The 21,893-nt window shown below is 34.6% G+C and overlaps 5 protein-coding genes and 1 long non-coding RNA gene across 13 annotated transcripts; 2 read left to right on the forward strand and 4 right to left on the reverse strand.

Moving 5' to 3' along the window:
• Positions 1–806: 806 nt before the first annotated feature.
• Positions 807–2,992, reverse strand: LOC9329689 (nuclear transcription factor Y subunit A-7). Of its 3 annotated transcripts, none has more exons than XM_021011395.1 (6): positions 2,780–2,992; positions 2,427–2,485; positions 2,108–2,250; positions 1,596–1,670; positions 1,353–1,517; positions 807–1,273 (listed from the first exon to the last, which is right to left on the reverse strand). In XM_021011395.1, exons 2-6 carry the CDS (start codon positions 2,452–2,454, stop codon positions 1,100–1,102), a joined length of 585 nt encoding a protein of 194 aa, XP_020867054.1. In that variant the 5' UTR covers positions 2,455–2,485; positions 2,780–2,992; the 3' UTR covers positions 807–1,099. The 3 variants fall into 3 exon arrangements, with proteins under 3 accessions (XP_020867054.1, XP_020867055.1, XP_020867056.1); XM_021011396.1 differs by having other exon boundaries at positions 2,752–2,896; XM_021011397.1 differs by lacking the exon at positions 2,780–2,992 and having other exon boundaries at positions 2,427–2,745.
• Positions 2,993–3,551: 559 nt separating this feature from the next.
• On the reverse strand, positions 3,552–5,732 carry LOC9329690 (ferredoxin--NADP reductase, root isozyme 2, chloroplastic). 2 transcript variants are annotated; one of them, XM_002893583.2, is made up of 5 exons: positions 5,509–5,732; positions 5,154–5,213; positions 4,625–4,966; positions 4,312–4,531; positions 3,552–4,217 (listed from the first exon to the last, which is right to left on the reverse strand). In XM_002893583.2, the coding sequence occupies exons 1-5, from the start codon at positions 5,530–5,532 to the stop codon at positions 3,718–3,720; spliced, it is 1,146 nt and encodes a 381-aa protein (XP_002893629.2). In that variant the 5' UTR covers positions 5,533–5,732; the 3' UTR covers positions 3,552–3,717. The 2 variants fall into 2 exon arrangements, with proteins under 2 accessions (XP_002893629.2, XP_020867053.1); XM_021011394.1 differs by having other exon boundaries at positions 4,625–4,969; positions 5,509–5,731.
• Positions 5,733–9,219: 3,487 nt separating this feature from the next.
• On the reverse strand, positions 9,220–9,803 carry LOC9329691. The gene has a single exon (XM_021013692.1). The coding sequence runs from the start codon at positions 9,740–9,742 to the stop codon at positions 9,296–9,298; it is 447 nt and encodes a 148-aa protein (XP_020869351.1). The 5' UTR covers positions 9,743–9,803; the 3' UTR covers positions 9,220–9,295.
• Positions 9,804–10,772: 969 nt separating this feature from the next.
• Positions 10,773–11,834, reverse strand: LOC9329692. The gene is made up of 2 exons (XR_002329590.1): positions 11,352–11,834; positions 10,773–11,096 (listed from the first exon to the last, which is right to left on the reverse strand). It is a non-coding gene; the product is annotated as an uncharacterized LOC9329692 (long non-coding RNA).
• Positions 11,835–13,539: 1,705 nt separating this feature from the next.
• On the forward strand, positions 13,540–16,768 carry LOC9326938 (2-succinylbenzoate--CoA ligase, chloroplastic/peroxisomal). Of its 5 annotated transcripts, none has more exons than XM_021014256.1 (10): positions 13,540–13,811; positions 13,930–14,002; positions 14,118–14,289; positions 14,376–14,474; positions 14,566–14,663; positions 14,759–14,952; positions 15,040–15,167; positions 15,251–15,636; positions 15,719–15,921; positions 16,479–16,768. In XM_021014256.1, the coding sequence occupies exons 1-10, from the start codon at positions 13,558–13,560 to the stop codon at positions 16,606–16,608; spliced, it is 1,737 nt and encodes a 578-aa protein (XP_020869915.1). In that variant the 5' UTR covers positions 13,540–13,557; the 3' UTR covers positions 16,609–16,768. The 5 variants fall into 5 exon arrangements, with proteins under 5 accessions (XP_020869915.1, XP_020869912.1, XP_020869913.1 ...); XM_021014253.1 differs by lacking the exon at positions 16,479–16,768 and adding an exon at positions 15,995–16,150 and having other exon boundaries at positions 15,037–15,167; XM_021014254.1 differs by lacking the exon at positions 16,479–16,768 and adding an exon at positions 15,995–16,150 and having other exon boundaries at positions 13,543–13,811.
• Positions 16,769–19,494: 2,726 nt separating this feature from the next.
• LOC9326939 (UDP-glycosyltransferase 78D1) lies at positions 19,495–21,263 on the forward strand. The gene is made up of 2 exons (XM_021011277.1): positions 19,495–20,082; positions 20,235–21,263. Exons 1-2 carry the CDS (start codon positions 19,587–19,589, stop codon positions 21,098–21,100), a joined length of 1,362 nt encoding a protein of 453 aa, XP_020866936.1. The 5' UTR covers positions 19,495–19,586; the 3' UTR covers positions 21,101–21,263.
• Positions 21,264–21,893: the final 630 nt, after the last annotated feature.

Here is a 21,893-nt window from a genome sequence, read left to right on the forward strand (position 1 = left end):
ATAGAGAGCTTTTTACAATATTTGAGTTGATTATTCTTTCATTTTCATTAATAGCTCGATTGAGATTATTTGACGTGTTTGTGAGTGTCTCTTACCTTTTTATGTGTGTTTTGTTTCTTGGAAGTGGAAACTACAAACCACGGTTCTCTTAATAAAACTCACGACATGTATCAAGAACTAAAAAGATAGTACTACTAGACATGATCTTTAGTGTGTTTAAAGCTAAATAGAACATCATAACTTATTATTAATTATCATAAACACAAACAGAAAAGTACACATTCATAATTTGTTAAAAATGTTTTTGGATGATTTTACTGATAAGGAAAAAAATCTGTAAAAGAAGAAATCGGATTTTTTTCACCTACAAAAAAGACTAATGTCAAACCTTTTGGGACGATGTTGATCTTTAAAGTCAACATTGTTTTTTCTTCAACATCATAATTCTTCTCCATCCCTGATTAGTGATTATTTCAATCAGTGCCGGCCCGAATGTATGGGCTGCCTAAATCAAGCCAGATAATTGATGCCCGACTGAAAAGGAAAAAAATCGTTTTAAAAAAATGCATATTTTGGGTTTTGAACTCTGACTCATTAGTAGAGAGAAACCAAGCTTAACCACTAGACCTAATGAACAACTTTGTAAATGATGCCCCTAAATTTCTTTATGACATGTGATGTCCTAAAACCCTAGCTTCATGAGCTTCTGCCACGGGCCGGGCCTGATTTCAATCCTAGTGTTCTTTGATGTTTTGCTTTTCAAAAATTATAAAAAAATATCTAAAAATTGCACAAACTTGGTGTCATTGTTTGTGGATTCTTCCATTTTTCGTTTTATTACCAAAATTTCTTACAACAAAACAATATAAGTAGCATTGTACTATTTAACTAAACTTTATGACATTTATTTATTTCCTTTCTTCCTCAGTGGGGTTTATTTAATAATCACAAGTCTAAAACCCACTTCACGTTTACCTAATTGCTCCGAAGAACCTATCTATACCTTTCTACAAAGATTTGTATATATCATAGACTAAAGACATAGATGATCTGAGACCAAACAGAGCCAAAATACAACAAAGCTACTTGGATGACCTTCTCAAGATGTACCACTAGAAGCAGCCATGGCGGATTTATCAGAGCTGAGGTTGGAATTTTCTTCATGAGTACTGTCTTCGTGATGCTCGTCGTCCTTCTTGGCATTTAGAAACCGACCGCCACATCCTCTTGGTCGTCTTATCGCATGCAAATGCCGAGATTCATGCAAATATGGCTGCAACATACACTCTCAAGAATTACCCAAATGAAGTAAGATATCATAACAAAAACGCGATTGTATAAAGTGTTTTTACCTTACGTGACTTGATGACTTTATTTTGAGACTCAAGTCTTGCTCTAGATTGCCTTCGCCTTAGTATACCGTGGTATTGCTTTGCGTTAACAAAAACAGGTTCCTCGACTGCATCAGATGGTAAAGGAACACCTTGTTGCTGTATTCCCATCAACTGTAGATGTACCTGAAATAATTTGTAATAAGCTGTTAACATATAGACGATCAGAAGCATTGTCGTAGTGAACTGAATAATACACCATACCCCGGTATACGGTTGTGGAGGCGGTGCAAAGATGCTTCTGTAGTAAGGATCTGGATATGGATATTGTCCAGGTGCCTTCAGTTTTAAGAATACATACACACACACAAAAGAAAACAAAGTTTTGTTACTTCTATATCGTCTGAAAATGCAGAAAGGTGATATTAATGGTGCCAAGAAGTAGTTAAACCTACAAATTATCAACTAGAAGGTCTAAGGTTAATTACACTACAACGATGCAATAAGCATTAGCAATAACCAGGAGAGGTGTAATAAAAAAACATTTCTTTTTTACAGAGAGTAAGAGAGTTGCAAGAAATGAAACAAAACATATAGTAAAACCAATTAGCAAACTCGAATTAGCTTCAAAGGCAAGGCAATCAAAGATTTGGATTTTAACAATCGACGAAACTCATTAGTAATAATAATCAAGAGATGTGTGATAAAACATTTCTTTTTACAGCGAGTTTCAAGAAATGAAGTTTGGTTTTTGGTAGTTGAGAGATGTTTTCTACCATGGAATGTGTACTCCCCGGGTGAGGAACCGGTTCCGAGTAGACTAAACTTGTAGCAATTGATTCATAATTTCTTCCAGGAGGAATTGGTGGTTGGAAATGAGAATCTATCTGTTCTTGCTTCTCATGACTTCCAACGTTATCTGGACAAGAACACACCAAACTTAACAAGAGAGCACCACCACGAATCAGTAATAGGAAAACAACATGAACTATAGAACAAGCTTAGGTTAAAATCTATGTTTCAACAAAGCTTCTGAAAGCAGAACCATCTTGAAATAAGACAAATATATAAACAAGGAAGAGAGAGAGCAAAAACCAGAAAGCTCATGGATTGAAGAAGTCATGACTCATGAGCTTAATGTCCGAAGCAGAATTCTGAAAAGTTCCAAAGAACAGAGTCAGTACATGATTCTTGAAAAAACCCATTAAATAAATTCAAGAACCAGAATTATCAAATCCCCACAAATCATTAACCTCATATTTAAACTAAACAAGTCAAGCTACTTAGAAAAATCACGGAACCAAATCAGAACATAATCACAACCCACAAATTCATAATTAACAACAAAAGCTGATAAACCATAAACCTATAATTCTAAAACAGCAAAGCAAAACAAGTCAAAAGTTCAGAATTTCAGAACCAAAATAACATTTCTATCTTGAATTGACCTCTCTGCAATTTTCAATGACGATTAGAGCCTATTCTTGAAGAAGAGAAGAAAATGAAGAACAGAGAGAGAGAGAGAGAGAGAGAACGAGAGAGTGTCGTTTTCTTCCCCTTCCTCTGTTCCTCAAGTTATTCCGTACTTTTTATATCCCCAAACTTCAGAGCGTCCTTCTCCATCAGTCTAAAACATCATGACGTTTTTGGTCTTCAGCAAGTAAAGAAACGGCAGGATTTGTAACAATTGATGCGGACGCAATATGGATCGTACAAGTGGAGAATTAGAGAGGCGTTTTAGATTGCACGTAGCAGATTACGGGCAGATCTATTATTTTCTGACCGAAGCAGCTCACTTAACTGATTAAGTCCACGGGGACCTAACCTCTACCCGTTGCCCGATACTTATTGGTATTTCTGTTGCGAGTCATCGAAAGCGAACTGGTTCGAATTCTAGAGACAAGAAACTAATCTCGGTTTGGTTTGATACAGACTCGGTTTACACTACACTAATTCGAATTGTTCAGCTACATAACCGAAACTAAAGCCAGAAATTGAAAATCCTTACGTTTTGATAATTAAACCGATGATATTATTATCTTATTATTATATAAACTCTCTAAATTTCATAAAAAATGACTTTAGGCTGTGACTCATACCGATTCGAATAGATATGTAATATTCTATAACCTTTTGTTGGGTTTATTGTGTAGCACATGAAAGATAAGATTATACTCAACTTTTTAATACCTTTCGTCGTTTTCTTGATGTCTCATGTCATTACGTAAATGATCCATTGATTATTCTCTGAGAATATTCCAAAGAATCTCTCTACTCAGACCAACAAATTTCAGATATTATCATGTTCGAAAAGTAGAACAACATCAATTCAATTTATTACGATTCTTAAATCAAAAATCAAAAACAGCAAAAACAAATAAAGAGCTTAATAGACTTCAACGTGCCACTGCTTGTTCTTCCTAAGCTGAGAAAGCTTCAAGTCCCAGCTCTCACCTCTCTCCTCTGCAACTCTCTTAAGTGTATCCTGAATCCCAGGCATCATTCCTTTGAGCCCACAGAAGTAAATATGAGCTCCATTATCCAATAGCTTGAAGATCTCATCACTATATTCTTCAATCTTGTCTTGCACATACATCTTTCCACCTTTCTTGTTCTTCTCCTCTCTGCTCAATGCCTTGTCGAACCTAAAGTTCTCTGGATGGTCTTTTAAGTACTTTGTAAACTCATCGTCATAGAGAAGGCTATCGGTGTTGGCCACACCTAAGAAGAGCCAAGCTAAGCCGCTAAATGTCTTGTTTGGGACGTTTTCCATGAACATTCGACGTAGGTAGCCTCTGTAAGGAGCCACTCCTGTTCCCGTGGCTATCATTATATGCGTCGCGTTTGGATCAGACTCGGGTAAAAGCATTACCTTCCCAGATGGACCTGGTTTCAAAATGTATATTAAGTCAAAAAAACACTTAGTCCACAGGGTCTTTAAGTATGTGATATAGTATGTTGGGTCATTTAGTTTACATACCGGTGATTTGAATCTTGTCTCCGGGCTTTGAATCACATAGGAAGTTGCTGCAGACTCCGTTCTTTGAAGGATCTTCTTTTCCAGTCTCGGGATCATAATAAACAGCTCTACGTACACACAAACTCGCTGTTTTACCATCAAAGAAATCTCCATACCTTGTTGATGCAATCGAGTAAAGGCGCACATTGTGTGGAGCTCCCGGTTTCTTCGGGTTCTCACCCTACACGCACAGAATCCAGTTCATTAATAGAAGAATGATGGCAACAATTTGAAGACAATGAAACCATATAAAAGTACAAGGGACATGACTTACGGGAGGAATCACACCGTAACTCTGCCCTTCCCAGTAAGGAAGGTTACCGTCATGATCGATTACGATATGACAAGTTTCTCCAGGGGCTTTTGGGCCAACCACTCGCTCCACGGAGACAATCTTAGCGGTATAAGAATCCTTGGGTTTGTACAAGTTCAAAGGAGGATCCTTAGCGTCTTCCAAGTCTATAGGAGAGACAGTAACCTTGGAACTACTTGTCTGTTGAACCGACATGCATATTGTCGTGTTGGTGTACCGTTTTGCATCTCTTATGCCTGTTGTCTTCTGGTTCAGTGCCAAGGAAGATGACCAAGACTTGCCCTTGAAGCTTATGCTATTGTTCTGCTGCAGAATGAAAAATAGGGTACAACACAAAGCAAGCGATGGTTTAAGATCAAACTCAAACAAACACAATCTCAAGGAATGTGAAATAGACATGATGAAGAAACAATCTGAATCAAAGGTTCTATTTAAAAACACAGCTAAATCTTGAATCTTTATGTTATATATGAGTGATTAGATGCATCACCTTGAAGACAGATCTTCTAAGAGAACGTTCGTTTCCAATTGAAACTGAGACAGCACCAGCCTGAATAGAAAATTCAAAACCCATCAGATAAAAAAAAAACTCTCTTCTGATAAGAAATGAAACGAATTTAACTCAAATACAGGATCACTACTCCAAAATCGTTAATCGAGTTAAAAAAAAAAAAGCCTAAACACAGATCAAAGATGATAAAATAAATTCAAAAACTTTCCCTCGTTTTCTCCGAAAACAGACAAGGGAACACATAAAACCCAAATCAAATCCCTAAACAAACAAAAAAATCCGACATAGAAACAATCGTTGACTAAAAAGTAAGGAACAAGTGCGAGGATCTGACCTGAGAAACAGCAGAGTGAGACATTGTTATCGATCGGAGAGAGGATCAGTTAGTTTCCGTCGGAATCTGATTAGAGCAATCAATATAATGGATTGGAGGAAGAACTAGGGTTTATAAATACAGTAAGCAAGACGATCCTTTGATACTCGTCAAAGGCCAAGCTTCTCGTTTCTCCTCTCTTTTGGACTCCTCCAACTGACGCTCTCTGTCTCTTCTTAATTAATTTTTCTTATAGTTAAGCTTTTAAATTAATTAATTGTTATCGTCACTCTTATTAATAACTAGGTTATGAACCCTCGCAATGTCGCGGGGAACTCATTTTAAACAAATATAATTGATTATGTTTATGTATTAAATTATTATGATAATATATTCAAAAATTTGAATTATTACATAAAATTAACTATGTCTTAAAGTTATAACAACTTATGAATAAAAATGTAAAAAATAAGAATTATGATTAAAAACACTTTTGAAACAATTTTTTTTTTTTGTCAACCAGACATTAATTAATAAGTAACTCCTAGTTTGGTTGCCCAATTAGGAGGAGTAGTGTCTACAAAAAAAACTTCAGACTCAAACAATTTTTATGAATGTAAAATTATTTATAAGTGACAAATACATAACGAAGAGTTATAATGTTGAGATGAGAAATTGTAGCGGGTCAAAACCCAAAAATTCGGAAGGAGTCGGTACTCAGCACGACTTGTGGGTGACTAAGAACTTCGCCCGAAAATTGATGTTTTTTGTTTGTCCACTGTTCTTTAAATATAAAATTAATATTTATTCTATTATATATATTAGAGAAAATATAAAATTTGATGACGTAAATTACATCTATAACAAACAAATAAACATTTACAAGATCTCATAAATTTCTATTTGTATTGATAAATTAACTGAGTAAAAAAACTTCTTCCTTGAATATTCATGTGACGAATTGGAATCATTGTTTTTTACTAAAAATGGAGATGATTTATTGATTACTATACCATTTCAAACGATTTATTTGATGCTTACTATATTTAAAGCGCCCAATCACAAGCGTCACATGAGGATGTCTTCTCATATTCGGACTTTGTAATAGTTCTAACTCAGCATCAATATTTCGTTGTATATAATCCATATATATTGCATTAAGATAGAAAGCATCATTGTTACCATATAAAATAGTTAAATATAATTTTTTACTGTATAATCCGTCCAATTCTAAGAAAACAATTATTGGTATCTTCATTAGAATTCTATCTTTAAAGTTGATTAAAACTTCTCTATTTATATAATCATTCCAAAAACCTTTGGTTAAATCAAAATGAGAAGAATTTTTTTAATATTCAAATGATGTATGTTTAGAAATAGTTTAGAGAATAAATAATTTGGAACCATTTACAGATTTTTTTTTGGATTCATCATGAAATAAATAATCTATGTTAAAGAACAAAAATTTTGGAACTACTTAGGAAGAAGGACAAATATATAGAGTTCAAAAGTCACGAACATTTAAATATACAACTATTCATACAAAAAGTTGTGATGAAAAAATGCAATGAAATATAGTGAAGAGACGTAACTTTAAATGAATAGATGCAACTATAAAGACACAACCGTAAACTAAAAAAAAAAATATGACTATAAATTGAACAAATAGAACTCTCTAAAAAAATAACCGTCAATATTATAACGAAAATATGCGACAAAAAACACAACTTAGAAAAAATAACAGTCAATATTTTAACAGAAAGTTGCGATAAAAAGACACAAACGAAAAAAGTTACCGTCAATATTTTAACGGAAAGTTGCGATAAAAACACCCAACCAAAAAAATAACCATCAACGAAAAAGGTAACCGTCAATATTTTAACGAAGTGTTGCGATAAAATTATACGACCGAGAAAAAATAACCGTCAATATTTAACCGGAAAGTGCGATAAAAAAAACACAACCGAAAAAAAATAACGGTCAATATTTGAACGGAAAGTTGCGATAGAAAGATACAACCGAAAAATGTAACCATCAATATTTATCGAAAAGTGATGATAAAAAGACACAACCGAAAAAATAACCGTCACCGAAAAACGTAATCGTAATTATTTAAACGAAGAGTTGCAATCAAAAAGATACAACCGAGAAAAAATAACCGTCAATATTTTAACAGAAAGTTGCGATAAAAAGACACACACGTAAAAAGTAACCGTCAATATTTTAACGGAAAGTTGCGATTAAAAGACACAACCGTAAAAAAATAACAGTCAATATTTTAACAGAATGTTGCGATAGAAAGACACAACCAAAAAAGCAACCATCAATATTTTAACGGAAAGTTACGATAAAAAGACAACCAAAAAAATAACCGTAAAAAAAAAAGTAACCGTAATTATTTTAACGAAGAGTTGCGATAAAAAAGACACAACCGAAAAAAAATAACCGTCAATATTTTAACGGGAAATTGCGATAAAAAAACACAAACATAAAAAGTAACCGTCAATATTTTAACGGAAAGTTGCGATAAAAAATACACAACCGAAAGAATAACCGTCAACAAAAAAGTAATCATCAATATTTTAACGAAGAGTTGCGATAAAAACACACGACCGAAAAAATAACCGTCAATATTTTAACGGAAAGTTGTGATAAAAAGACACAACCGAGTAAAAATAACCGTCAATATTTTAACGGAAAGTTGTGATAAAAAGACACAACCGAGTAAAAATAACCGTCAATATTTTAACAGAAAATTGCGATAAAAAGACACAAACGAAAAAAGTAACCTCCAATATTTTAACGGAAAGTTATGATAAAAAGACAAAACCGAAAAAATAACTGTCAATATTTTAACGGAAAGTTACGATAAAAAGATATAACCGAGAAAAATAACCGCCAATATTTTAACGGAAAGTTGTGATAAAAAGACACAACCGAGAAAAAATAACCGTCAATATTTTAACGGAAAGTTGCGATAAAAAGACACAAACAAAAAAAAGTAACCGCCAATATTTTAACGGAAAGTTACGATAAAAAGACACAATCGAAAAAAAATACCGTCAATATTTTAGCGGAAAGTTGCGATAAAAAGACACAACCGAGAAAAATAACCGTCAATATTGTAACGGAAAGTTACGATAAAAAGACACAACCGAGAAAAAATAACCGTCAATATTTTAACAGAAAGTTGCGATAAAAAGACACAAACGAAAAAGTAACCGTCAATATTTAACGGAAAGTTACGATAAAAAGACACAACCGAAAAATAACCTTCAACAAAAAAAATAACCGTCAATATTTTAACAAAAAGTTGCGATAAAAACAACCGAAAAGATAACCGTCAATATTTTAACAGAAAGTTTAGATGAAAAGACGCAACCGTTCAGATGTGCAAATGGTATTTATTGGAAACGACATAACCGTAAAAAAATAACCGATTAAAACGAAAATTGCGATAAAAAGACGCAACCAAAATAACCGTAAAAAAATAACCGATTTAAACGAAAGGTTGCGATAAAAAGACGCAACCGTTCAGATGTGTAAATGGTATTTATTAGATTGCTATTATATATAGATTAAGCATAAAAACCAAACCAAAGTGACAAAATGTTTCCAAACCGAACCTATTCAAACTTGTTTTCTGAACCGAACATACGTTACACACCAAACTGGTCCAAACATAATCAATAACCAACCAAAAGATTAGTATCTGTTTTCTAAATCAGATGATAACATCTTTATTTTTTGAATCGATTCAGCAAGTTATAGACAAAACCAAATAATAATAAAAAAAAACAACACGATTTTACTTGGTATTATTGACGTTGTTATGAATGTGATCACAATTAACAGAGGAATTTTGTGTTTTCGGGTATCCAAGAAAATAAATGAGAGCAGAAGCGACCATCAAAGCTACGCCGGAGACTCCACACACCAAGCTGCCCACAACCAGCACGTGATTCATCACGTGATCATCATCCTGATCTTTTGATGACGACATCTTCTTCATTGGAGATTTCACCGCACTCGGTAATATCGAGCTAGACGGTGATGACGACGAGGTAAGCTCATTTGAAGAAGGTGGTCCGAAGAATGACGTCATTTCCGATGACTCGCCTGGTTCGTAGTAATACTCAAGACCGTGATCGGAGGGTCGTAATTCTCTTGCATTGATACTTGTTGATTCTAGGACGATGAACACGATCATCATTGAAATCAACGGTGGAAACTCACTGGTTTTGTGTGCAGCCATTTTTCTTGTTGAAGTTTTTGTCTTAGGCTTAATTCTTAAAGAGGTACAACAACTTACAAGACCTTCCCGTGAAGGAAGGCTTTATACGAGAATCCAAACAACACGAAACGACTCCGTTTTATGTTACTTCAATTGCCACTACATTCGACAAAACGTCAAAACATAGTATATTTTTATTCCACGTTGGCTAAGAACAATGTCTCTCGACTCTTGTGCTTTTGTCTGAATTTGGTATAAATAATTCTCGTGAGTTTCCTTGTCGGAGATTAGCCCTAAATTCACGGGGATCTAACACAATTTAAGAAAGAAAAAACCACCGATTGTTTGTTGTAAAATTTTATTTTTAATTTTCCAGTTTGAGTTTTCCATATACTGTATTTTTATTATTTTTTGTTCAAAATCCATATACTGTATATCGAGAGTATTTTGGTCACCAATTTAGAAAATAGCTATAACTTTTTTAAAAAATGGCGTGAAAAAGGTAAAATAACAAGTAACTAGCAGTAGCAGTTATAGTTGAGTGGTATCCAAGGTTCTATGTCGTGAAAGCAAAGAAGAATCCTTGAAAGTTGTTTTTTCATCAATTTAAAGATAAAACAAAAGAAGTAAAGCTTTAACTTATAGCTAAATATATATATATATATATATATATATATATATATGAGTGAATTTGTGCAAATGTATTATTGGGGTAGTAAATTAGGTAATAGATATTAGTGGCTTTTTGTAGGGAACAATGGTCAAATAAAACATACAATTGGGTATAGATTTCAAAATATTTACAAGAAAACCAGTTTCATTTTTGGTCTTGCGCGTGAGAGAAGCGGGTTTGACTTTTAACACAAAAGTACAATTGAACTGATATGTATTAAATGCTTGTCAAGTTAAACTGATCTTTATGCGGTTTATCTGTGCATATCCAACATAAGATCTGCTTAGACATACACATTTTAATATATATATATATACACGTCTACATAGTTAACAACCAAAGTAAAACTAATTGAATATATAGTTGTACATAACCAAGTATTTATGTATTTATAAATATAGTTATCTATAACAACAATTTATAGAAATTAAAAAAGGATGTAGTTGTATATCTAAACAAATGTCGCTTGACAAAAACTGAATGGACATTTATATAAACGCATAGAGGTCTAACATACTTGATCTCCTACATCTAATTCTCACACTTTATCTAATTTCAAAGAAATTAGAGGGAACACATCTTCATCGTCGGATTCTGGTTTAGTTCTATCACCAACTGCTCCGTATCACCGGCAAGTTCTTCTCTCTCGGCAAATAAACAAGAAGGAAGCTCCGTTGGAGTCATCCTGCAAGAAATTTAGATCTACGAAGGGGAGATGACAACATGCAAGTTAAAAATGGAGATCCACGGAAAATTATGAGTATCTATATGTAGATCTAAGTAAAATAAGTAGAGATTCAAGTGGATCCGGAGAGGCCTAACAGAAAAGATAGAGTTTAAGATTGGAAAACACCAGTCGAAATTAGAGTGAAACAATTGAAACGACGGATGGTAAGATCAGAAAAACAAAAGAAATCAGGAAACAAAACTTTATGTAAATTCTACGCTCCGGCTTACCGAATTAGAGAGGAAGACGCTTTGAGACGGCGACTTAATAGTGACAACGATGGGAATCATGTACTTCGTTGGAGCAAAAACAAGTTTTCGATGAGAGGAAGACGAGACTGAGAGAAAGGTTTTGAGAGAGAGAAAATATGAGACAAAAATGAAGATAAATGATGATAAGTTTGGATTGCTCTATTCTGGCGAGTGAGGGTAAAGAAGGCAGAAAATGGGGTTGAAATTATCATTGTCATGTGATCAAAAAGATAAAACCGAAAATTTAATTAGACTCAGATCTGATACTTCACACCCAATTATCTCTATATATATTCAATTTCCGTGATTTGAGTAAAAAAGAATGAGAGTACTCTCTTTGGTTTACTGATGGTTATACTTATAGAGTTCATCTTATTTTTTGTTTTGTTTAATTTGAATAGATTATACTGCAAGTTTTGGCTGCAACATCAGGCTTTTCTTAGCGAAATTTAACGCTGTTTCAACATGTTGATGAAACTATTGTCGAACTCCAAAATAAACATATTTTTAAAAAGTTGAATATCTATTTTACAGCTTTGAGTTCTATGAGGAATGTTTGACAACAAAAAAAAAAGTTTTATGAGGAATAAAACTCTTTTAGGAAATTTAGGGTATTATTTAAACATTATATATTACAAATTAAACTACATGTTTTGAAAATAGAATGTACTCCTTTAACTATTTTCAACAACTGCACTTTGTATTTTTTTTGAATAAAAAACTATACAGATTTTCAATGATTAACTCTGTTGTAAAATCTTTTTGATTGTAATTTAAAAAATAAAAACTCCTTATATGCTACTTGTATATATTCAAAAAAATCTATTGTAAAAATATCTTATTTTTTCAAATGAAAACGTGTTAATTAACATCCTTTACTTGTGGAAGCCCCCTTGGCCATTAGTTGATCAAGGGTTGATTAATGCTTCTACACCAAGAGGTCTGGGGTTTGTGTCCCAGATATTGCGATTTATTAACAAATTTGCAGATTAATGGGGGCAAGTGTGCAAGAGATCTCCAGCAATGTACAATTATAGCCGTTCGACAGGATTCTACACAGAGAAGGAAGTGTCGCCAGGTCGTGGATCATTGAAGGGTATTCATCAAAATCACGAAGAAGGAAGTGTTGTCTGTCGTGAATCTAGTAAGGATCGGAAAGAATTGTCAGTTGTAAAATCGTCTATGTAACAGTTATCATAATTTGCAATTAATAATAAATCTAGACGAAAAAAAAAACATCCTTTACTTTTTTTTGGCAGCATAAATATTTTCCATTTTTTAATTTTTTTGAAAAAATAGAAATATTTTCCTTTACATGCTGATTCTGTTGACCTAATAAAGCAATAATCTCTATATACAATATACCCTTATATATTAACCTAATTTAAGATTTTTGGCTACACCGACGATGATGATCCCTGAAGAAGAAGTTGAGCCACCGCTTCCACAGCTTCAGCATCTACCATGTGAGTCGTTTTCGTCTCTCCCAAACGAAATCATTGTGAACTGCTTCGCACGTATCTCTAAAATGTATTACCCTTCACTCTCCCTCGTTTCCAAAACTTTTCGTTCTCTCATCTCTTCTCCAGAGCTCTATGCCGCGCGAAGTCCCTAACATGAAGTTGAAGAGGATAAACGCGTTTGCATGTCTTATTGATGACAAGATTTATGTTATGGGAGGATGTACTACTTGTTACGGGAACTCAAGTTGGTTCGAAATGTTCGATATAACGAGTCAGACTTGGAGAAACCTACCGATGATTCCTGACATTAACATAAGCTTAGCGTATGATTGGAGAATCGATGCCGTGGAAGGAAAGATATACGTACCGGTTGATTGTTTACTTGAAACACTTTTAGTTGATTGTTTTCAATTTGCATTTTGCACGTACCGGTTGGAGAAAAATAGATAGATTCTCTAAGGAATTTTTATTTATGGTTCAATATTCTGGTTACAAGGTAAACTAATTAAGATGAAGACCTTGGGGAAGCAAGCTTGGATATTGGTCAGTTACTAATCTGATACTAAAGCCCGTTTTCAATTGGGCCTGGCCCTACCAAAATTCAAACGCAAACGGTAACAGATAAGATTTGCCCAAAAAAAAAAGGATAAGGAGAAGTCGCCACGTCATCAATGAAACGAATCTCTTGGGTCTCCCTCTTCTTCTTCCTCCAGTAAACTTGGATGATACTATTATTCAAAACATTTTTAATTTTCAAAATTATACCCTTCTCCGGAATGGCTAATCACTCTCGGCCTCACATCTGTCAGTGTTTGACTCAGCTAGCCTCCGTCAAACGGAACGCCGTCGTTACAGTCTACGGAAACCGGAAGCGCACCGGCCGGGAGTTCGTCGACGGCGTACTGAGCCTCGCCGCCGGACTGATTCGTTTCGGCCTCCGCAACGGCGATGTCGTTTCTGTTGCTGCTCTTAACACGTAAATTATCTACGAAAATTCTCTAAGGAGTTAGGACTTAAAATTTGTTTTTTTTTTTAGATTCGATTTTTGAATCTGAACCGTTGAAAGTTTGGTTTTTGTTATTTTATGGTTTCAGTGATTTGTTCTTGGAGTGGTTATTGGCTGTTGCATTAGTTGGAGGAATAGTTGCTCCTTTGAATTACAGATGGGTCAGTCTCTGTTTTAAGAGTCCAGTATCTGCCTTTTAGTAGATTGTGTATATGTAGAAGAAAGTTCCTGACACATATTTGGTGTTCTTCATTATTTATTTTTGTGAAAGGGCAGAGCTTGAAAGAAGCAAAAATGGCAATGCTGCTAGTAGAACCTGTGCTTTTGGTTACTGATGAAACATGTGTCTCTTGGTGCATTCATGTTCAGAATGGAGATATACCTTCCTTGAAATGGCGTGTGTTGATGGAGTCTACCTCTACAGAATTAGCGAATGATGATAATCAGTGTATGATTTGTTCTATGAACCTTAAAACTCAACAAGAGTTAGGAGATGCAATTGTGACTTCATTTGTTTTTTTTGTTACTGGCCAGTTTTGACAACCGAGATGATTAAACAGCGTACGTTGGTGCCTTCCTTACCAATGTACGCTTGGGCTCCTGATGATGCCGTTGTGATATGCTTCACTTCTGGTACACCATGTTTGACTTCTGCTTCTTGTATTTTCCATAATAATCGTCAGTTTACTTGAGATCTCTTTTTTTTGTTTCTTATTGGGATTAGGTACAACGGGAAGACCCAAGGGTGTCACCATAAGCCACTTGGCTTTCATCACACAGTCTCTAGCTAAGATTGCTATTGTTGGATATGGTGAGGATGATGTACGCTTTTCACCTCCACTTATCTGTTTGTCCTCAATGAACTCTGCAGAGCTGAATACTTCCGTAAGTACAGAGTCTCTTTAATTTCTCTGCAGGTGTATTTGCATACATCACCATTAGTTCATATCGGCGGTCTGTCATCAGCTATGGCCATGCTAATGGTTGGAGCTTGCCATGTTCTGCTGCCCAAGTTTGATGCCAAAACAGCCCTTCAAGTTATGGAACATAACCGTATAACTTGCTTCATCACCGTCCCAGCTATGATGGCTGATCTTATTCGTGTCAACAGGTAAAAAGAGAAATGAACTTTTTTCTTGCTTGAAATAAAAATTTGTCTTTAAAACCGTTGGTTGGCTAAAATAATTTAACTCAAAAGGACAACGAAGAATGGAGCTGAAAACCGCTGCGTGAGAAAGATACTAAATGGAGGTGGATCTTTATCAACCCAACTTCTTCAAGAAGCTGTAAAAATATTCCCATGTGCGAAAATACTTTCAGCATATGGTGAGTCATTCTCATCTGGCTTCTAAATCAACCGTTTTTATTAATCTTTTGACCCTAAACTCTTTGAGATGTTGGTATTAAAGGGATGACAGAGGCATGCTCTTCGCTGACCTTCATGACTCTCCATGATCCAACACAAGAGTCTTTTAAGGTGACATATTCTTTGGTTAATCAACCGAAGCAAGGCACATGTGTTGGCAAGCCTGCGCCTCATATCGAACTGATGATTAAACTCGACGAAAATTCATCGAGGGTCGGGAAAATTCTAACTCGCGGACCACACACAATGCTTGGATATTGGGGTCATCAACTAGTTCAAGAAAATGTTGCATCATCAGAATCCAGAAGCAATGAAGCTTGGCTTGACACAGGTGATATCGGGACCTTTGATGAGTTTGGGAACTTATGCCTTATAGGCCGGTCCAATGGCCGAATCAAAACTGGAGGCGAGAATGTTTACCCCGAAGAGGTCAGCTTCCAACACAAGAAACTGCTCGATATTAGCCTCAAATTGTGTATTTTTACATGGATTGAATCGATAATTTGCGCAGGTCGAAGCTGTTCTAGTAGAGCATCCTGGGATTGTTTCTGCCGTGGTTATAGGTGTCATTGATGCTCGTCTTGGAGAGATGGTCGTTGCTTGTGTTCGTTTACATGAGAATTGGATATGGTCTGATGTTGAAAACCGCAAACAAAGTTTCCAACTGTCAAGTGAGACACTCAAACATCATTGTAGAACACAGAACCTAACCGGGTAAGACCATAATTATCGGGCCATCTATTGGACTGTTCTTATGTTAAAAAAATATTAAAATCTCTTAGAACAGGTTTTGGAACATGGAAAGTGATCTTGGGCTAGAACTGTTTTTGGGCTGTTCTTGTGGCGACGTGGCACCCGCGGATTGGTTGCGATTTTTGTTTAATAATTATTTGGAATTGTATTTTGTGTTTCTTTTTATTTTCAAATCAATTTTAATATAAGTTTAGTTTTTATGTTTTCAATTTTAAAAATAATTTTTTTTTAATTTTTAAAAAACATTTAAAGTTTTTGATTATTAAATTATTAATTCCTATGATCTAAACATATTCTACCAATAATCACTTACTTTACAAAAGATCTTAATTAAAGCTCTTACAATATTTTAATATTTTTTCTCCCTTAATATCAAACTTCAACGATGCACCCTTGCATATGTTCTAATATATCTTTTATATTCTAGTTTCTAAACGAATAAAATATTAATAAATTTTGTTCTGTTATATACAGTATATACTTATTAGTTTGATGAAATGGATGATCTTGTTGGACAGGTTTAAGATACCGAAGAGGTTTGTCCGATGGGAGAAGCAGTTTCCGTTGACAACAACTGGGAAAGTGAAAAGAGATGAAGTTCGAAGACAAGTTATGTCTCATTTCCAAATCTTGACTAGCTCTCTATGATCATTACATTTTGAAACCGTAAAACATTCTTTATTTGTTTGATACAATCTTTTAGGTTATTATGATGGGTGATAATGGTATTTTAGGTTCTCATGATCATGATATATCAAACCTTATTAATAGTGTCGTTAAGGATAATGAGAATCCGAATGTTGATCTTCTTGAGGATTTAGATTCCTACTTGGATGATTTAAACAAGAGGAGTTAACTGTTTCAAGAAGATTCGATAGTGAACACAGGGAATGTTAAATGCAGTCAAGGCTGAGGCTGCTGAAAAGTCAGTTCATAAAGATAAAGCGTGAAAGGAGTATGGACACAGATTTAGAACTCGCAACACCCTCGGATCAAGACCAAGTGGTGTCGATCGACTTCAAGCCGATCATTTTCATCAAGCTCTCTCGAAGAATTTTCTGATTATTATCTATCGATTTAACCTTCTATCTTATAGTTTTCAAGCTTAGTATTTCAACTGTCTCTCAATTTCGAACATTCATCAAGTGATCTCTTTGGTAAAAAGTTTATTTACGGATAAAGTGGATCCAAACCTAATCGTATTTTTTTTTTTTTGAAACACAACCTAATTATATAAGAATCCATATTATCTGAGTTTTCTAACGTTCAAAACGTGTAAGAACGTAAAATGAAACATGAACCACTAATTTTACCTACCAAAACTATGTATCTGTTACTATTTTAAAGATGGGATGGGATGGGATGGGACCATAAGTAATGGACACATTAATGAATCATGACAAATTGAGAACTCCCATGAACCACAATTTTATCATGGGACCATGAGCCTTGGTAACTAATTGATTTAACTCGTCTCTGCAAAACAACAACAACAACAACAACAACAACAACAACAACAACAACAACAACAGTGGCATTCAGTCAATTGCTCTGTTTACACAATATTGATATGAATAGTTACGGTATCATATCCTTTTTACTACCAAATCTTCAACAATTTTTTTAATATAACTTTACTCTGCCAAAGTTTTAGGTTGGTAATAAGAAAACCACTGTCAACATAGGTTTACCGTTTACTCATAATAGATATTAGATTTTAACCTGCACACCGCGAAACCATTTATTTTTTAAAAGTAGTGATTTTTAAAATTTAATGATTATGTATTATATATAAAAATTTGTAAATTATATAATTTTATAAGACATTTATATTTTATAGTTTACGATTGTTATTAAGTAATGGTATACTAGACCCAATTTTTGTTTTATACAATCTTATCTAAAACAGACTAATTAGATATGTCTAATATTGGTAGTGTTAAAAATGATAAAATGAAGATTTAACATGTATTACAGCGGGTTAATGATATTTTAAATTTTTATTAATATTGATTCAAATCCGTCCCGCCATATAACCTCGTCCCGCAATATAACCCGTCCCGTGTTATTTTAGTTTTGTATACGTTCAAATGTTTATAATATATAAACATTTTATGGATTTTAAATATATCAGTTATAATGTTTAAAAGTTTTTAGAAGTTTAAATTTAATATTTCAAGTAAAATTAAACAGTTTAACTAAAAAGTTGAATTAACAGTATACAAACTTTTAAATTTGGATGCTTGTTAGGTTAAGCTTCTTGCTCATTCAGATTTCAATTAATTTTGATCTTATTTAAAATATGATTTATAATCATTTTCTAACTATTTTAGCCGATGTGGGACGTTGAGTACACACATTGTTTATTAATTAGGTTATATATATCCGTTTTTAAAATTTTGAATCACAACATACGTAAGATTTTTCTTAATTTATTTATTGTATGATGATACAAAATAGTTAAAAACAAATCAAACAAAGATTATAAGTGAATCATAATTTTAAATCAAATCTTTAAATATCTATATTATTAAATAAGGAACACCCAGTTCATAATTTTGAATATGTTTTGATCTGATTCAAGTTAAATATGGAATATCTGAGTCGGATACCAAATTTGTCGGATTGTAATTTAACGCACCAATGTATTTCAAAAATAACATAGAGATATATAAAATATTATTGCTTATATTTAATAAATTATTTTTGGTGAGAAGTTAATTTTGGTAAGTTACCCCAACGTGTGCCACCTAAAATGTATTTCTCCATTTTGATTGCGTTAAAAATCTAAAGAAAATTGAAAACTTTCGATGACATTTGACCAAGACTTTTGACCTAAAATATAAAAAGGAAGAAGAATTCAAATAAAATCAAAGAGAGACATCTTGTTGCAGTTAAGATATAAAGTATGTTTAAAGGAAAAAAAGAAAGTAATTGAGATAGCATTGTTCGTTATGTTTATACTTAATAGAAAGAAAGAAAAGTATATAAAAACTAGAAAATAAGTATATAAGTAGGGATTCGAGTCTCAAAGAACGCAGTTTCTTGCAAATTAATGGTGTAAAGTTTATCAGAGATCTAAAGTGCCGCATGCAGAGCCGTTCGTAGTGGTTTGAGTGTTGCGGGGAGAATCTGTCCATCACATGGATATTATACATGCAGAACTGTCTGTTGAAGATCCGAGTGTTGCGGGGAAAGTTACGTTGTAGAATCGTTGTTCGTGGGAGCTGTTTATTATAATCGCATATGCTGCAGCCTGTATGTAGTTGTATATAATCATAATAGGATTAAATTAAATATCTTTAGTGATGATGTAATAAAACGATAAAAAAAAAAAAAAGTATATAAAGTAAAAGTATAAATGCGCTTATAAATAAATTAGATTTGTTTTCATCAAGCTTAATTAATTAGATTTGTTTTCAAGCTTAATTAATCTCTCTAGATTTGGGAAGCGTTCTAGAAGAGGTACCAACCACTGTCACGAGCTATTAACTTCACTGGCCATAGCTCTTTACCCACTGAGAAAAAAAAAAAAGCTCTTTACCCACTTGCTCCATTCCGTATTCTTTATTTAATGACTCTCTTTGAGTTTTCTCCTTCATATTATCACTCCCTTCACTAGAATCATGATCAAATTATCCGAGCCAATCAGAGACTCCCACGTGGCAGTTCTCGCGTTCTTCCCCGTTGGCGCTCATGCCGGTCCTCTCTTAGCCGTTACTCGCCGTCTCGCCGCCGCTGCTCCCTCCACCATCTTTTCTTTCTTCAACACCGCACGATCAAACGCTTCTTTGTTCTCCGACATAGATCATCCAGAAAACATCAGGGTCCACGACGTCGCTGACGGTGTTCCCGAGGGAACCATGCCAACCGGGAGTCCACTGGAGATGGTCGAGCTGTTTCTCGAAGCGGCTCCACGGAATTTCCGGAGAGAAATGGCGGCGGCAGAGACGGAAGTCGGTAAGAAAGTGACATCCATGCTAACAGATGCCTTCTTCTGGTTCGCAGCGGATATGGCTGCTGAGATGAAGGCCACTTGGGTTGCGTTCTGGGCCGGCGGAGCAAACTCCCTCTGTGCTCATCTCTACACTGATCTCATCAGAGAAACCATCGGCGTCAAAGGTAAAATATATATATAACTAGCGTTTTAGTGATTATTATTCCACAAATTCAGCTATTTATATGCTTTTGAATGATTCAACAATGCCGCTACTACACACTTGAATATTTTTATATGTATTTATAAGTTATTAATTTTGGTTCTCTCCTAGTAGATGTGCGTATGGAAGAGACATTAGGGTTTATACCAGGAATGGAGAATTACAGAGTTAAAGATATACCAGAGGAAGTTGTTTTTGAAGATTTGGACTCTGTTTTCCCAAAGGCTCTATACCAAATGAGTCTTGCTTTACCTCGTGCCTCTGCGGTTTTCATCAGTTCCTTTGAAGATTTAGAACCTACATTGACCCATAACCTAAGATCCAAACTTAAACGTTTCTTGAACATCGCCCCTCTCACGTTATTTTCTTCTACATCGACACTAGTGCGTGATCCTCATGGCTGCTTAGCTTGGATGGGGAAGAGATCACCTGCTTCTGTAGCGTACATTAGCTTCGGCACCGTCATGGAACCGCCTCCTGCAGAGCTTGTGGCGATAGCACAAGGGTTGGAATCTAGCAAAGTGCCGTTTGTTTGGTCGCTTAAGGAGAAGAACATGGTTCATCTACCAAAAGGGTTTTTGGATCGGACAAGAGAGCAAGGGATAGTGGTTCCATGGGCTCCCCAAGTGGAACTGCTTAAACACGAGGCAACGGGTGTGAATGTGACACATTGTGGATGGAACTCGGTGTTGGAGAGTGTGTCGGCAGGTGTACCGATGATCGGCAGACCTATTTTGGCTGATAATAGACTCAACGGAAAAGCAGTGGAGGTTGTGTGGAAGGTTGGAATGATGATGGATAATGGAGTCTTCACGAAAGAAGGATTTGAGAAGTGTTTGCATCAAGTTTTGGTTCATGATGATGGTAAGACGATGAAGGCTAATGCCAAGAAGCTTAAAGAAAAACTCCAAGAAGATATCTCTAGGAAAGGGAGCTCCTTTGAGAATTTCAAAGTATTGTTGCACATTATTACAAACTAATTGAAGACTATAAATGTGATTTACACAGTTATAGTCAAACAAATGTGCCCATTCTATTTTAAGTAATAATGTTTCTATTTCAAAGGGTTGTTGATTTTCATTGTTCTTGATATATACTTACTCTGTTAAGTACCTTTTTAAATAAAAATGTTAATGTTGAATAGCGATCTAAATGTTTATTTTAATCTAAGGAAAGATTTTAGGTGCGAGTAATAACTTCCGAATAAGTGTGATCATTGTAAAAGATTATCTTATAATAAAATCTAGAACAAAATCTTTTGTACGAATTGTTTTGTCCTGCAACAACAAGTGAGATCTTGTGACAAGTATGGAAAATTGGAACCAATTTGTGACGAAACCGCTGAAACTCGATCCCCATAATTATGGGTATTATAAGGTTCAGATAACGCAACTGATTGAGAGTATTGATGTTGATGCATGTGGTGCTGTTGAAGACAAATGGACATCACCAATGGCTACAAATGAGAAGGAAGAATGTGTTTCGAAACCAAGGAAGTATTCAACTGCTAAAGAGAAGTCATAAGTCAAATTCAACTCGAGGGCTCTGTCGGCTATGTTTGGGCCTTTGCATATGAACCAAACCAACGATGTAAGTGAGCAAATGAAGCTTGGGACAAATTTCAAGTATCATTTGAATGCACCAACAACACCAAAAGTACCAGATTCGACATGCTAGCATCCAAATTATCCTCGCCATAATTACTAACAAAACATCAAATACATTGTTCTCGTTGCCTCCATCATTCTTTTTTCTCATCAATATTTTTACCCT

This window comes from Arabidopsis lyrata (genome assembly GCF_000004255.2).
Source record: "Arabidopsis lyrata subsp. lyrata unplaced genomic scaffold ARALYscaffold_1, whole genome shotgun sequence".
Taxonomy (NCBI): domain Eukaryota; kingdom Viridiplantae; phylum Streptophyta; class Magnoliopsida; order Brassicales; family Brassicaceae; genus Arabidopsis; species Arabidopsis lyrata.